Below are 14059 nucleotides of genomic sequence, written 5' to 3' on the forward strand. Positions count from 1 at the left end.
CACAAGCTGTGTGGTGGAAATCCTCTATACATAGCCACTGCGACAGCATGTGCACATGGAAAACTTTCCAACTGAAATTTTCTGCACATGCAGGTATTGTCATTCAAGTCTACAATGTATCCAACATTGCGCCCGCATCTTACGAAGAAGTGAAATTGCTCTAGTGGTTTCACAAATAGAGCTTTTGCCACTTCCAGAGTTTTGAATAGTCGATCTTCCTGTGCCGGAGCTAGCACACTCGTGCAATTTTGGGATTCTTCACGTCGGTCATAAAACCACTGTTGCAACTTGCTGCGAATATGTTCTATCATTGCGAGAATCGGTAACTCTCGATCCTTCTTGAATAATGCATTCAGCGACTCCGCATTATTCGACGTCATCATGTTGTATCGACGTCCTGGAAAATGTGACCGTGCCCAATGTTCGACCCCCATTTCTGATAGATATTCCCATGCACTTTCTGATTTATGTTCTATTTCGCCCATGAACTTTGTAAACTCTTCAAAGCTGTAAGCTTCTGCAGCTCTCCTAAACAATGCAACGACGCCACTGCCCCGGTACCTAGTCTTCAGATTGCCCTGAATGTGGTACATGCAATAACCATGATGTGCTTCTGGAAAAACTTCGGCTATACCATTTATTATTGACTGCCCCCGGTCAGTCACAAATGCAAGGTTCTCGATGTTCCCAATTACTTCTCTCAACTTCGTGAAGAACCAACGCATTGCTAGATCATTCTCTCCATCGACAATGCCAAATGCAAGAGGGTAAATTTGGATATTGGCATCTTGACAAGTAGCAATAATCAACTTTCCTTCATATCTAGCTCTTAGGGTTGTACCATCAACTAGAATTAGAGGTCGCATAGCATTTCGAAAACATCTAATGCATTGTCCAAGAGCCATAAAAAAATACTTGAAGCGATTCTGCCCATCGGTTTCAATAAAAAACGTCGAGTCAGAATTAGTTCTCACCATGTTGTGGCAATACCTGGCCAGTTTGGCATAACTCTCCTCTTCGAACCCATTAAATCTTCCAATGCACATTCTTTAACCTTCCAGGCCTTCTGGTAACTCATAACCACCCCATACTCTCGACGGATGTCGTTGATGATATCTGTAGGTCTGTAAATCGTCCGTGGATCCTGAAACTTGTGCATTATCTGTCGACCAATAAACCATGATCGAGCTTGCCTGTGATCATTTTGACGAATACCCACTTCACAAGTATGTTCCCGCGCATACTTACGAACAACAAAGAACTCATTTGTGTCCATCTTTGTCGCACTCAAACGCCAACTGCAATTGTTGTCCACACAAATAATTGTGTATGTAAACTTGTTTGATTTTTTTACCTTAAACTCAAAATTATGTTTCATTGCAATTCGGTGCGCGGCTTCTTGCAAATCTCTTTTCGTGTCAAACAATTGATCGACATGTAAATCTTCATCATCAGGAACTACACGCGAACAATTAGAAGACCGTGTACTCGGCCCAGCATGTGAGCTCCCACCAGACTCATGTCTCTGTCTGGATAAAGCAATCAAATCCTGATTTGTAAATGGCCTTTCATCCTCGTTGTCTTGAACTTCCTCGTAAATCCTTCGTGTAACGGTGACATCATGGTGAGTAGCAACTGCCCCAGGAATAACCACATCATCCTCCCGAGCAATCTCAACAGTATCCCAAAAATCATTCTCATTACGATCCTCTCCATCAAAAACTTCGTGTTCACCCTCGATGACATTTTTCTTCAACAAACTTACGCAAATAGGAATCGTCTTTCGACCTTGGTTCAATTGAATTAGATGCTTTATTTGCGCTTCAGAAGTAACTTTCAAAGGTGGAATCGAAATTGTTGAATGCTTTTGAAATAAAAATCCCAATTCCATATCGTACTGAGAGGAATCGACGTTAAGCATGTTTTGTATTTCAATGTACATTTCTGTAAGCGAAGTATTTTTTGTTATCGTAATAGCAGCAACCCCTTCTCCTTCACTCGTCCATTTCCATTTCCATTGACCATTTTCTTTCCTTTGAAATTCGCCGAAATAACAGATTGGGACACACGCTTTTGCCATATCTGCATTACGAATTAAAAATATCAGAATAAATTATCAGAAAAAAATTATCAGAATCGAGGGGTGGGGGAGTCTGCAAACGGACGGTCCGGACAATCCGGACCGTCGGCAACGGGCGGTCCGGACGGTTCGGACCGTCGTTAAATCCGTCGTTCCGACGTCTGATCGGTGCCGGCCTGAACTTTGACTCTAATATTATTTTTTCTACCATTTAAAAAAAATATACGACTTCAATAAAAATAAAATTAAATACTACGAAAAGATACTTACCGAATTGAAGTGCTGAAATTTAACTAAATTTTTCTGTTGAGGTTGATAACTGATAAGTTTATGAAATTTTGAGGTTGAAGTGGATGAAAATGGAAGAGTTTTTATCGTGTTAGAGTAAACTGATGAAAAGACTGACTTCGTTTTCAAATTTCAATTGAGCCTTGTTTGGATTTTTATTTGTAACTTAAGGATATTTTTGTCTTTTTACCATATATCTATTTTTGTAATTATATAACTCATTTAAGGGCGTTTTAGTCTTTTACACAAGAAATGGCTATTGTGGTGAATGTTAGATTTTTATGGTTAAAATGGAAAATGGTTGGTTTGACAAAGCTATACTTAAAAGTACCCCCCAGCTTACAACCATCTCGATTAATTCCACAAGATTCTGAAGTTTACAGTTAAGTACTTACATTAATGATCCTGAGGAGACTCGAACTGGTGATCATTGGAGAGCAAACTCAAAGCCTAAACATTGAGCCATCTCTTGGGGTTGCAGGTGAAATAATTTTTTGAACGATTTAAACCAATTAGTCTGTTTGATTGTCAATATTTTTCATAAAAAATATTTTTTTACCTAAATTTATACTTTTGTGCTGTTTGATTAACTTTTTTTTTTATGAAAAATATTTTCCTTCTTTTGGTCACGTGATCGTATTTTTTCTCAAAATCAAGAAAAATATTTTCTTTAGTGGAACAAGACTTTATTTTCTAGGGAATTCGTTCTCTCTTTTTTCTCTCTCTCTCTCTCTCTCTCTCTCTCATATACCTATCAATAAAAATCGGACAAATATAATAATTTTTTATGTCGAAAATTAGTTCAATCAAACACATTTAATTGACAGTTTATATAAAAATAATTTCTAGGCAATTGAATTACCTAAAATTTATTTTCTTTCCATGTAAATTTCATACTTACATTCAAACGCACGCTTATTTCAATATTACTTCATCTGTCCCATTTATATATGCTAGTTTTATTTCTCATACGGATTAAGAAATTTTATTTAATATTAATGAAAAAGCAATTTTTGTCAAAAACTTTTATAGTTTACCCTTATTTATATTTATACAATTTCAAGATTAATTGGAGAAAATTAATTATAAATAAGCAAATGAAATAAGGATAATTTAGTAAACAAACAAAATAAATATATTCTCAATAAAAAAAAAGAACTATGTAATTGGGACAAAAAAAAGTAAGGAAAGTTAGCTTATATAAGTGATACAGAGGGGTAGCTTGCTTTTCATTTTTTCATATGTAATAAATACTACAAAATTCTTGTCGTGTATGAGTTTTGTTTTATTAATTCTTATTTAATTAACATTCACATTAATCTAAACTAAATGAATCTTAATCTACATGAATCTAAAATTATAGATGAATTTATTTCTATCGATGTATCTAAAATTTTAATGGTTGTTTAAATTCATGTATTATCAATTAATTTTTATGTACGAAATGTAGTATAAGAAATTGCTAAAAAAATTTGAATCGGAGAAGTTAAGTTTCGGGAATACAATTTACTTCACTTAAATTTCTATCATAAATTTTATTTTCTTATTGTGCTTAAAAGAAACATAGGGTCTAGTTTTAAAATTAGATTTCAGTAAATTTTAATAAAAAAAAATGATGAAATGGGTATAATAACTCAAAACAAAAGGAACCAACAATGCTAAAGTTTTTAATGAAACAAAATCATTAGGTGCAAGATCATAAGAGGATCTTTAAGAGATTTTTTAAACATAAGATCCTCTTGAGTTTTAAGAGTCAACTCTTTAAATTTTGCTCCAATGGATTTTTTAAATTAACATCTTGAGATTATTTTTAAGAAACTCTTTATTTTTAAAGAGCATATTCTATCATTTGAAAAATATCTATAAATTTAAATAGTTAAAATTTTGAAATACTCCAACAAACTCTTTATATTTAACACTTAATTTTACGACTACCAAAAAATATTTACTATTTATCTCCATCTTTTATTTTAACAAGTTTTTCTTTAAATTATTTTGTTATTTTCCTACATTGAAGATTGAATGCATTTAATTAGGATTTTGCCAAATGACCCGCATGGTTAACACAACGGGTGACCGCACCTCACGTACCGAGGTGGGTCCCACTTGAATTTAAAATAAGACCCGCCTGTCTTTTGTGTGTGCCTTCATACTCGTGGTCATCCCCGCAGACACTATAGCTCAATCCTTTAATTATAAAGAATTGGTAGGGATAAATTCACTCTCTAAATTAAAATATTAATTTAAAGAGTCTCTTAGAATATGATTTTAAATGTTGATTTTTTAAAATAGAGAGCATCTATAAATTTAAAGAGACTGTTGAAAATGCCCTTAAAGAGCATATTTTAACATTTGGAAAGCATCTATAAATTTAAAGAGTTAAAATTTGAAATACTCCTACAATCTCTTTACATTTAATACTTAATTTTATTACTCTCAAAAAATATATTATATTTTCTCTATCTTTTAGTTTAACTAACTTTTCTCTAGATTATTTTATTATTTTCCTATTTTGATTGCATTTAATAATAGAGTGGAGAGCCTAATCTACTTTCTAAATTAAAATGTTAATTTAAAGAGTCTTTTGGAGCATGATTAAGCCCAATTTTTTGGAAAGAATAAATTTTTGAATAGTATATTGATGAGAAATGTGGGGTTAAAAAATAATGAAAAATTTTGGATTTGCATGTAATATTATTTTATTGAAAAATGTGTGGTTGAAATTACGTTAAAACACTATTGAAAAATATATTTTTCCAAAAGAATGTGGCTTAAACAAGGGTTTATTCTTTAAAATAGAGAGTATCTCATTTTTAAAGAGTTCTTGAAAATTCTCTAAAATAGGTATTGGGTTTGACTCTCCAAATTTAGAGAGTCAAACACACTCTGTATAATTTAATGTACTCAAACTATTTGAACTTTCAATGTAAAAAATTACTCCATCTGTCCCATTTTATATAGGTTGATTTTGTTTTCCACATAAATCATGAAACCTTATTTATTGTAATTGAAAAATAAATTTTTACTAAAAACTTCACTACAACAAAATTGTGATTTTGCGACAATTTTTTTCACGAGATATAAAAAGTTGTTGCAATGAGTGATTTAACGCCACACATTTTTATGGTTTGTCATAAAGATTGTGGTGAAAAAATAAGTGTAAAAAAAAAATATATATATATATATATAATGCGACATAAAAATTTGTTGTGAAATGTGAAAAGTTGCGAGAAATAATAAAGATTGTCGCAAAATACATAAGGGAAGCAAGATGCAAAAATATTTTTTGGAAGGAAACTTATGGCGATAAAATTTTATTTCTTGCAACAGTGTTGTGATGCAATAGAGTGTACTTTTTGCGACAATGAACATTTATTGCTAAAAAATCTATAGATTGAGAAAAAATCGCTAAAAGAAAATTTATTTTTTTCAACGGACAAAAAAATGTTGTCATAGGTCTTTAACACCATTCACGTGTATGTCGCAAACTTTGATGTTGTCGTAAAGTGGAATGATACAACAACGTATAATGTACATTGTAAAAGGCCTCAAATGCAAGTTGTCATGTTTTTACGTCTTCGTCATCCGTTGTTTTTATTATATTTTACTAAATAATAAAAAATATCATAAATAACTTTTTAAAATTTTAAATAAAATGCGTTTTCTGATTGACATTTTGAGAAATTGTTTTTGAAAATGACAAATACATTTTTAGAAATTTTAAATTGACTCTCAAAATAAAAAACTGAAAATAAACCCAAAACTGAAACACAATCTAAACTAAACTAAACTTTTTGCAACATCCCTTAAATATTGGCAAGACCCATTAACCCCAATAAAAATCCATTAGCCCACCGCTATTCAAATGGGGAAATATATGGAAATAACATTTTCATAAGGTTTACTTTTCCAAAATGGCCCTTAGGCAATTTACATACCAAAAATGCCCTCCATTTGTATATTACATAACAAGGTATCATAATATAGAAATTTTCTAATTTAGTCCTTAAAATTAAATATTGGTTGAAATTTGATAAATTCTTATTTGATTTATTTGATTAATATTTTTATTTGATTTAGTTGATTTTTGTTCGTTCTAAGTAGCCTCCCTAATTGGTATCAAAGCCATAGAGATCATGGAAATTAAAATAAGAAAAATAGATAATTATTGGTATTTAGAAGAAGAAAAATGTAGTTATATATTTTTAAAACCTATTCATAATAAATTAAAAATAATGACTTTGAAATTAATTAAAGAACTTCCTAAAGAAATAAAAGAACAAATATTAGAAAAATTAATAATAGAAAAAATAAAATATATTTATACATATGAAAAAATTATTAATATATATGAAAATGAAGAAAATAATTTATATTATAAAGAAAAATATGAGTACAATTAATAATACACATCAAAAATTGAATAAATTACTTTTAAAAATGGATAAAACACAAGAAGAAATAAGAAATATAATGTTAATATCAAAAGGAATGAGAATACCAAATAATAGACAATTAACAAAATTAAAATGTGAAAGACTAAAACTTGAGAGCAAATATTTTACTATAGTAAAAGAAGAATTAGTAGATCCAAATATAGTTGAGAGAAGATTTGGAAAAATTATAGATAAAAAGGAAGATAAAAGATGCAAATTAACCTGCGAGTTAGAAATAAGAAAAAATTAAAATGTCAATAAGTGAATATATGGAAGAATTAAAATCATTAATAAAAATGTTAATAAATGATGCATAAGATTTGAGAAATGAAGTAAAAGAAATAAAAAACGATATAAATATATTAAAAATTGAAATTAGGGAATTAAAAGAAAATAATAGGAATAAAGATAAGAAAATAGATAAAAAAAAACTTATAGAAAAAGAAATGACTTGAATAGGAAAGAAATATATAGAAAAAGAAAATATAGTAATAGAAACAAGGAGTATGGATGATGAGTTTAGAAAGAATAAATTACCAAAAATATTAGAAGAAGAAGAAGAAGAATCTAGAGAAAAATCATTAGGAAAATTAAAAGTAAAAGAAAAAGAAGATGAATAAAGAATTAGATTTCTTAATAGAAAATTTTGATGAATTAGGCTTAACTGATATAAGTGAATACCAAATTTTAATGAATATTGGAGGAGGACCTAATCCAGCAGGAACCTCTAAACAAAAATTACATGATACAGATGAAAGCTATGCACCTATATATAATAAACCATGTAGACAATTCTATAATAAAGTAAGAGATACACAACCACCTAAAGGAAATAAATATAAAGATAGGTTTGAATTAAATTATAATTATGATAAACCAATTAATCATGGAGGAGCAAAACTAGATTTAAATTGTAAAATAGTTACTAAAAAGCCTAATTAACTTGGGCAGACTCGATGATATTATTCTTTTTATATAACAAATATGACACATGGAAAAATACTAAAAGAAGAATAGATTTCTTAATAGCATCATTTGAAGGAGATGTTTAAAATTGGTGGGAAGAAATAAGCAATGATACAAAAACATTAATAAAAAGAAATGTACAAATAGAAATAATCAAATCAAATAGACAAGGTATAAAAAAATTAGTGGAATTTATTTTAGATGAATTTCTAGGAGAAAATTGGATAAAAAATGCTGAAAGAGAATCAAGAAGAGAAAAAGATAATGCTAGAATAAAATTAATAAATTTAACAATATGTGACATGTGTAAATTAAAGAATATACTTGTGAATTTAAAAATTATTATTATGTTCAATTTTATAGTAATGAAAATCAAGATGTATACCAAGACATGTATTATAATAAGTTACCAGGTTCATGGGGAATATATTTTAAAATAGAATTTGAAAAATATGTTAAAAATAATATTGGAATACCTAGAACTTTAGGTTCAATAATAAAATTTTTATTTGAAGGACTTGCGTATATATGTCAACAGAGACAATTAATGAAAAATCAGAAAAATTAACTAAAATATGTTGTGAAGATATGAAAACTCTTGTGCAATGTGGATGTAATCCTGAAAGAAGAGTTAATAAAAGAAAATATAAAAATAAAAAGTTTAAAAAATTTAAAAATTTTAATAAAAAAATATATAAAACCTTGAAGAAGGTATTATAAAAGAAAAAATAACTCATATAATCAACAGAAAAATAAGAAGTATAAGAAAAGTAAAAGTCAATGTAAATGTTGAAATTGTGGAGAGATATGTTATATAAGCCCTGATTGTGATAAGAAGAAAGTTAGAATATTACAAAAATAATATTTAGAAATAAAAGATGAATTAAGTAAATATTAGATATTGAAGAATACTATGATCAAGAAGTATATATAAGTGAAACAGAAGAAGATGAATCAGGATTTGAATAAAGAGATTGAAGAAATAGAAAGTAATAATATAAATATACAAGAATGTGAAAGAATAGAAAGATATGGATTAAAAACCACTTTTGACAATAACTAGTTTAGAAAATAGCAAAAATCATCATTATACTTAAAAATAGGAAAATGGGAAGTCTTTGATCGAATTTGGAAAAGAGAAAGAATAACAATAAATGAATATCACAAAATAGAAAAAATCATAGATGTAAGAACAACTTATGGGCAACATAAATTAAATCTTTTAACAAGAAATGCAGTTGATGAACTATTAATAAAGATTAGTAAAAAATAAAGTGAAAAAATCCAATATATTCATTTAGCAGGAATATAAATAATGTTTAAATCACTATTTAGGGAAAGGATAGATTCATCATTAACTATAAATTTACATGATGGAAGAATAATAAATTTAAAAGATAGCCATTTAGGAACAATAGAATGAAATTTAGCATATCAAAAAATTATGTTTACATGTTATCCAAAATATTGTGTATCATTAAAAGATAGAAATTTTAATAAAGTTTTAGGACTACATTTCAAACTTCATAGAGATGATATTATGCAACCAGGTGATCAAATTATGACTATAGAATATAGAGTTTTATACACATTTACCAATTCTAATTATGAGAATATTTATTCCAATAAACAATATATTGAAGTTCATAAAGAATGTAAAGATATTAGTAAAATAATAGAACCAAATACACAAATAAGTTTAATTCCAGAAGAATATGAATTTAGTATAGCAAAAAATAAACCTAAAATAACATAATTAAATGAAGGAGAATGTTCTAATAACATAACATTTAAGGATGAAAAATTAATTAAAAGATCAAAAAGTTTTAAAATACCTAATAAAAATCAGTTAGAAGAAATCAACAAAATAAAAAAGTAAAATTGTATAGGAATGCTGAAAACATGAAAATAAAAGGAGAATATTATAATGAAAGAAAAAATATAAATGTACCAAATATATTAATAGATACAGGAGCTAGTAAATGTCATATAACTTCGATTAGCAACAAAGGACTAATAACTCAAAAAACTGAACCATATAAGTATGTAAATTTTGATGGACAAGTATATATAACAGATTTGAAAGTTAAGGTACCAATAAAAATAGGAGGAATAGATCTAATAGTACCATGTTACATAGATAGAAGTATGGATATAAACCCTCATATACTTTTAGGAATGATATTTCTAAACGGATTAGAAGATTATAGTATAAAAATAGAAGGATTCATAATGGACAAACTACATTATGTAGAAAGAATTACATGAATAATCAGATAAGTTTCCCATTAGTTGTGTATATATAAATTACTATTGTAGAAACGAATATAACAACTTGTGCTTTAATATATACATGAAGTGATATAACAATATTTAAAAGTTTTTTAATAAAATCATGGAATAATAATAGTAATATAAAAATAGCTAGTGTTACAGGAGAAAGTACTCAAATAATTAATAGTGCTGATAAATTTAATATAATTCTTGGAAATAAATAGGTAACAATAAATAAAATTTATAAATATGATATATTATTAGGAAATGATTTCATACAACAGTTTCAATATTATAAACAAAATAATTATATGATAACGTTACAAACTCCTTGTGGACATTTATTAAAAATTTCTAGAGAATTTAAACCTTATAGAGTTCAGCCAGCCCAACGTGGTGATAAATGGGAGAAAAAACCAAACCTTAATAATGAAATAAAAAATAAAAGAATATTATATAAAAATCATTGAATATAGAAAAAATCATTGAACAATTAGAAAATGTTTATGGAGAAAATCCATTATTATTTTGGAAACCACATCACCCAAAAGTTAAAATAGAATTAACAGAAAATGTTATAATAAGAGTAAGACCAATGATATATACAATAGAAGATACACAAGAATTTAAAAATCAGATAAAAGAATTATTAGAACAAAAACTTATTAGACCTAGTAATGGACCTCATAGTAGTCTAGCCTTTATGGATATGAAACACTCTGAACAAATTAGAGGAAAAGATAGAATGGTTATAAATTATAAAGAATTAAACAAGTATACTAAATTTGATAGTTACTTCCTACTAAATAAGCAAGTACTAATAAATCTTGTAAGAGGAAAACAATATTATTTTAAATTTGATTGTAAATCAGGATTTTGGCAAGTAAAAATAGAAGAAGATAGTATACAATATACTGCATTTAGCACACCTCAAGGAAAATATGAATGATTAGTTATGCCATTTGGTTTGAAAAATGAACCACAAATATATCAAAGGAAGATGGATAATATATTTAAAAAGTTTAATGAATTTCTAATAGTTTATATTGATGATATATTAATATGTCCTAATAGTAAAGAAGAACATAGAAATCATTTAATCCAATTTATTAATGAATGTAAAAAAGAAGGAATTGTACTATCTAAAAAGAAATCTATAATAGAAAAACAAGAGATAGATTTTCTTAGATTATCAATAGATAAAAGAGGGATAAAATTACAAACTCATATATCCAAAAAGATAGAAAGTTTTTCAAATAAATTAGAATCCAATGAACAAATTCAAATTTTTTTAGGATGTTTAAATTATGCAGAAGGGTTTATTGAAAATCCTTCTAAAAAAAGACATAAAATTCAAGTTTTACTTAGAAAAACAAATACTAAGGGATGAAATGAAAAACATACAGAAATAGTTAAATCATTAAAGAAGAATGCAAAAATTTATCAAAATTAAGATTACCAGATGAAAAAGATAATTTAATTGTTAATACTGATGCCTTAGATAAATATTGAGCAGCAATATTAAAAACAGATTTTAATGAAATTTGTAGATACTCTAGTGGAACCTTTAATCAAGCAGAGATAAATTATACTACTCATGAAAAAGAATTATTAGAAATTATTAGAAGAATAAAAAAGTTCTCATTGTTTTTATTATCCAAAAAATTTATTGTTGAAACTGATAATTCTCAAGTTGCAGGATTAGTCAGAAATAAGTTACCCTTAGAACCACAATACAGAAGACTTCATAGATGGCAAGCTTATTTAACATTTTATAATTTTGATATAGTCCATATTAAAGGAGTTAATAATTTTCTTGCAATTTTTCTCAGCAGAAACATAGAATTTGCTAATGGATAAAGCCAAGGCCATGGAGTTATATCAATCTATTATACATATACAAGAAATGACAAATTTTCTTAAAAAAGAATCTGAAGATATAAGTTCTGGAGTAACCCAGATCTCAGACATGTTCAACTCAAATATGAAAATATTGTTAAATATCACTACAGAGCATCATAAATATGCCATAGAACTCAAAAATCAAGTTGATGCTATTGCAGCACAACTAAAAAATATACTATTTGAAACAGATATACCAAAGAGTTCAGAAATGAGTTTTCCAAATTAAAACCAAACAGGGACAACTGGAAGTAGCAGTAGACCCAGACGTGACAACATATCAACTGATAATAAAGGAAATTCCATTTCTGTATCATCAACCAAGAAAGTTATGATACATAGAGATAAAAGAGATACCAAAACAATCAGCATCATAAACCAAAAAGATAAATTCCCTTTAGATCGAAACGAAGAAAAATATGTCGAAATAGTCAAAATTGCTTACGAAATAAAAATAAGTGATTCATATTTCATTTCTCCGAAAAATAATGTTTACCCCAGAATAACAACCATGGAAGGAGGTGGCTCTTCATTTATAAAAATCATGACAGACTATAGATTCATGGATTTGATTTATCTAAAAAAAGATTTTATTGAAATTTCAAAGTTTGATGATATATTCATTAAGGAAGTATCCAGATTTGCTAAGGGAAGGAAGATATTTTTAAAATTCTATTCAATCAGTCCAGAATATGATGAAATTATTTACTATCCAGTTGAACACATAATCTCAATTGGATATGTTGCAGCCAATTTCCAAATTGATGTTACAGAGAATAATAGAAAAGTCCCAACAGTGACAAAATTATGGATCAGACATAGAAGAGCACTTGGAATTAAAGCTATTTACAACATTGTCAAAATTTTGTTTGATAAAAAAATCTCGTGCCTGTGCTAATATGAAAATTGGATGTTGGTATCCAATGGGGGATATGCAAAATCAGAAATTTTAAAAGATAATATTACAAGATTTGATATACATCAATTTTTAGGATATCCTACCACTATAAAAGAATCTTGTCAGTTAAGGGAGTGCCCCAGCTGCATGTGAAGAAATGAAAGAAGAAGACAAAGCACATGTTGACAAAGGTGTATGAAGGACAATAATACTACATCTGAAGACATTGAAGATAAAAAGCAATAATAGAAAAAGATGCTCTTTGGATAGAAACGTTGAACCAACATGTGAAGATGTAGGCCCAAGGAGGAAAACAGAGAGGCAAAAGTGTCTTTACTGATGTAATCAATGATGTAATAGAGTCTTAAAAACTTGTATAAATAGAGACATTACCACAGAAGAATATCAGATCATCTTATCCTGAATTATCGAGTTGCAAGCAATAGCCCATTCTCAGTTTGAAAAATCATTTTTTCTGGAAATCCCTTTGTACCAAATTGAAGCCTTGTATCAATAGAAATAAAATTCCAATATTTTGATATCAATATGAGTTTCTAAATCTTTTTCCTATAGATTCTTGAAGGATCTAATAAAAAGTTATCTTCTTATTTTAGCAAAAAGAGTGTTTTCTTTAACAGAAGTATAGAATTTTATTCTTTAGAAGTTGATACAGTGAGAGCAAGTCGTTGAAATGTAACAATTCCGTGAAGTCAGGAGGCCGTTAAAGAAAGCAGTTTACAAATTCAGAGCTCGAAGATCACTCGTTCTAAGAATACAAGTCTAAATCAAACCTAAGGTAAAACTATTAAACTTTTGCTAAAATTAGAATGAATCTTTTTAAGATTTTAAAAGAATCGCATGGACAATTGCATGATGATTATTTTGATAAATGCCAATAAATACAGTTGAAGGATTAGATAATTTAATATAAAAAATGTTAGAAGAAATAAAGAATATTATATCTCAATTAAAAAATACAAATTTACCATTTGAAGAATATGGTACTTTAATTACAAAATATGATATGAATGTTGTAGATTATTCTTATTTATTAGATCGTAGAATGATTTTATATTCAAATATCCAAAATAAAGTAAATAGATGATAAAATATTTAAAAGATTATGACATATATTACAATATAGAAAGAATTATTTCATTAAAAATAATACAGACATCTCCATAAAAAGAATAGTAACAGCTCAAATAGAAAAAA

At 27.7% G+C, this 14059-nt stretch overlaps 1 protein-coding gene across 1 annotated transcript in view; it reads right to left on the minus strand.

Moving 5' to 3' along the window:
* The window catches only part of LOC111406866, a 1902-nt gene extending 1177 nt beyond the window's left edge, over positions 1-725 (minus strand). Inside the window, exon 1 of the mRNA XM_023036231.1 lies at positions 4-725. Within this exon, the coding sequence (XP_022891999.1) occupies positions 4-725 (722 nt within the window). The remainder of the gene's footprint in view (positions 1-3) is intronic.
* Positions 726-14059: the final 13334 nt, after the last annotated feature.

This window comes from Olea europaea, chromosome 12 (genome assembly GCF_002742605.1).
Source record: "Olea europaea var. sylvestris chromosome 12, O_europaea_v1, whole genome shotgun sequence".
Lineage (NCBI taxonomy): Eukaryota > Viridiplantae > Streptophyta > Magnoliopsida > Lamiales > Oleaceae > Olea > Olea europaea.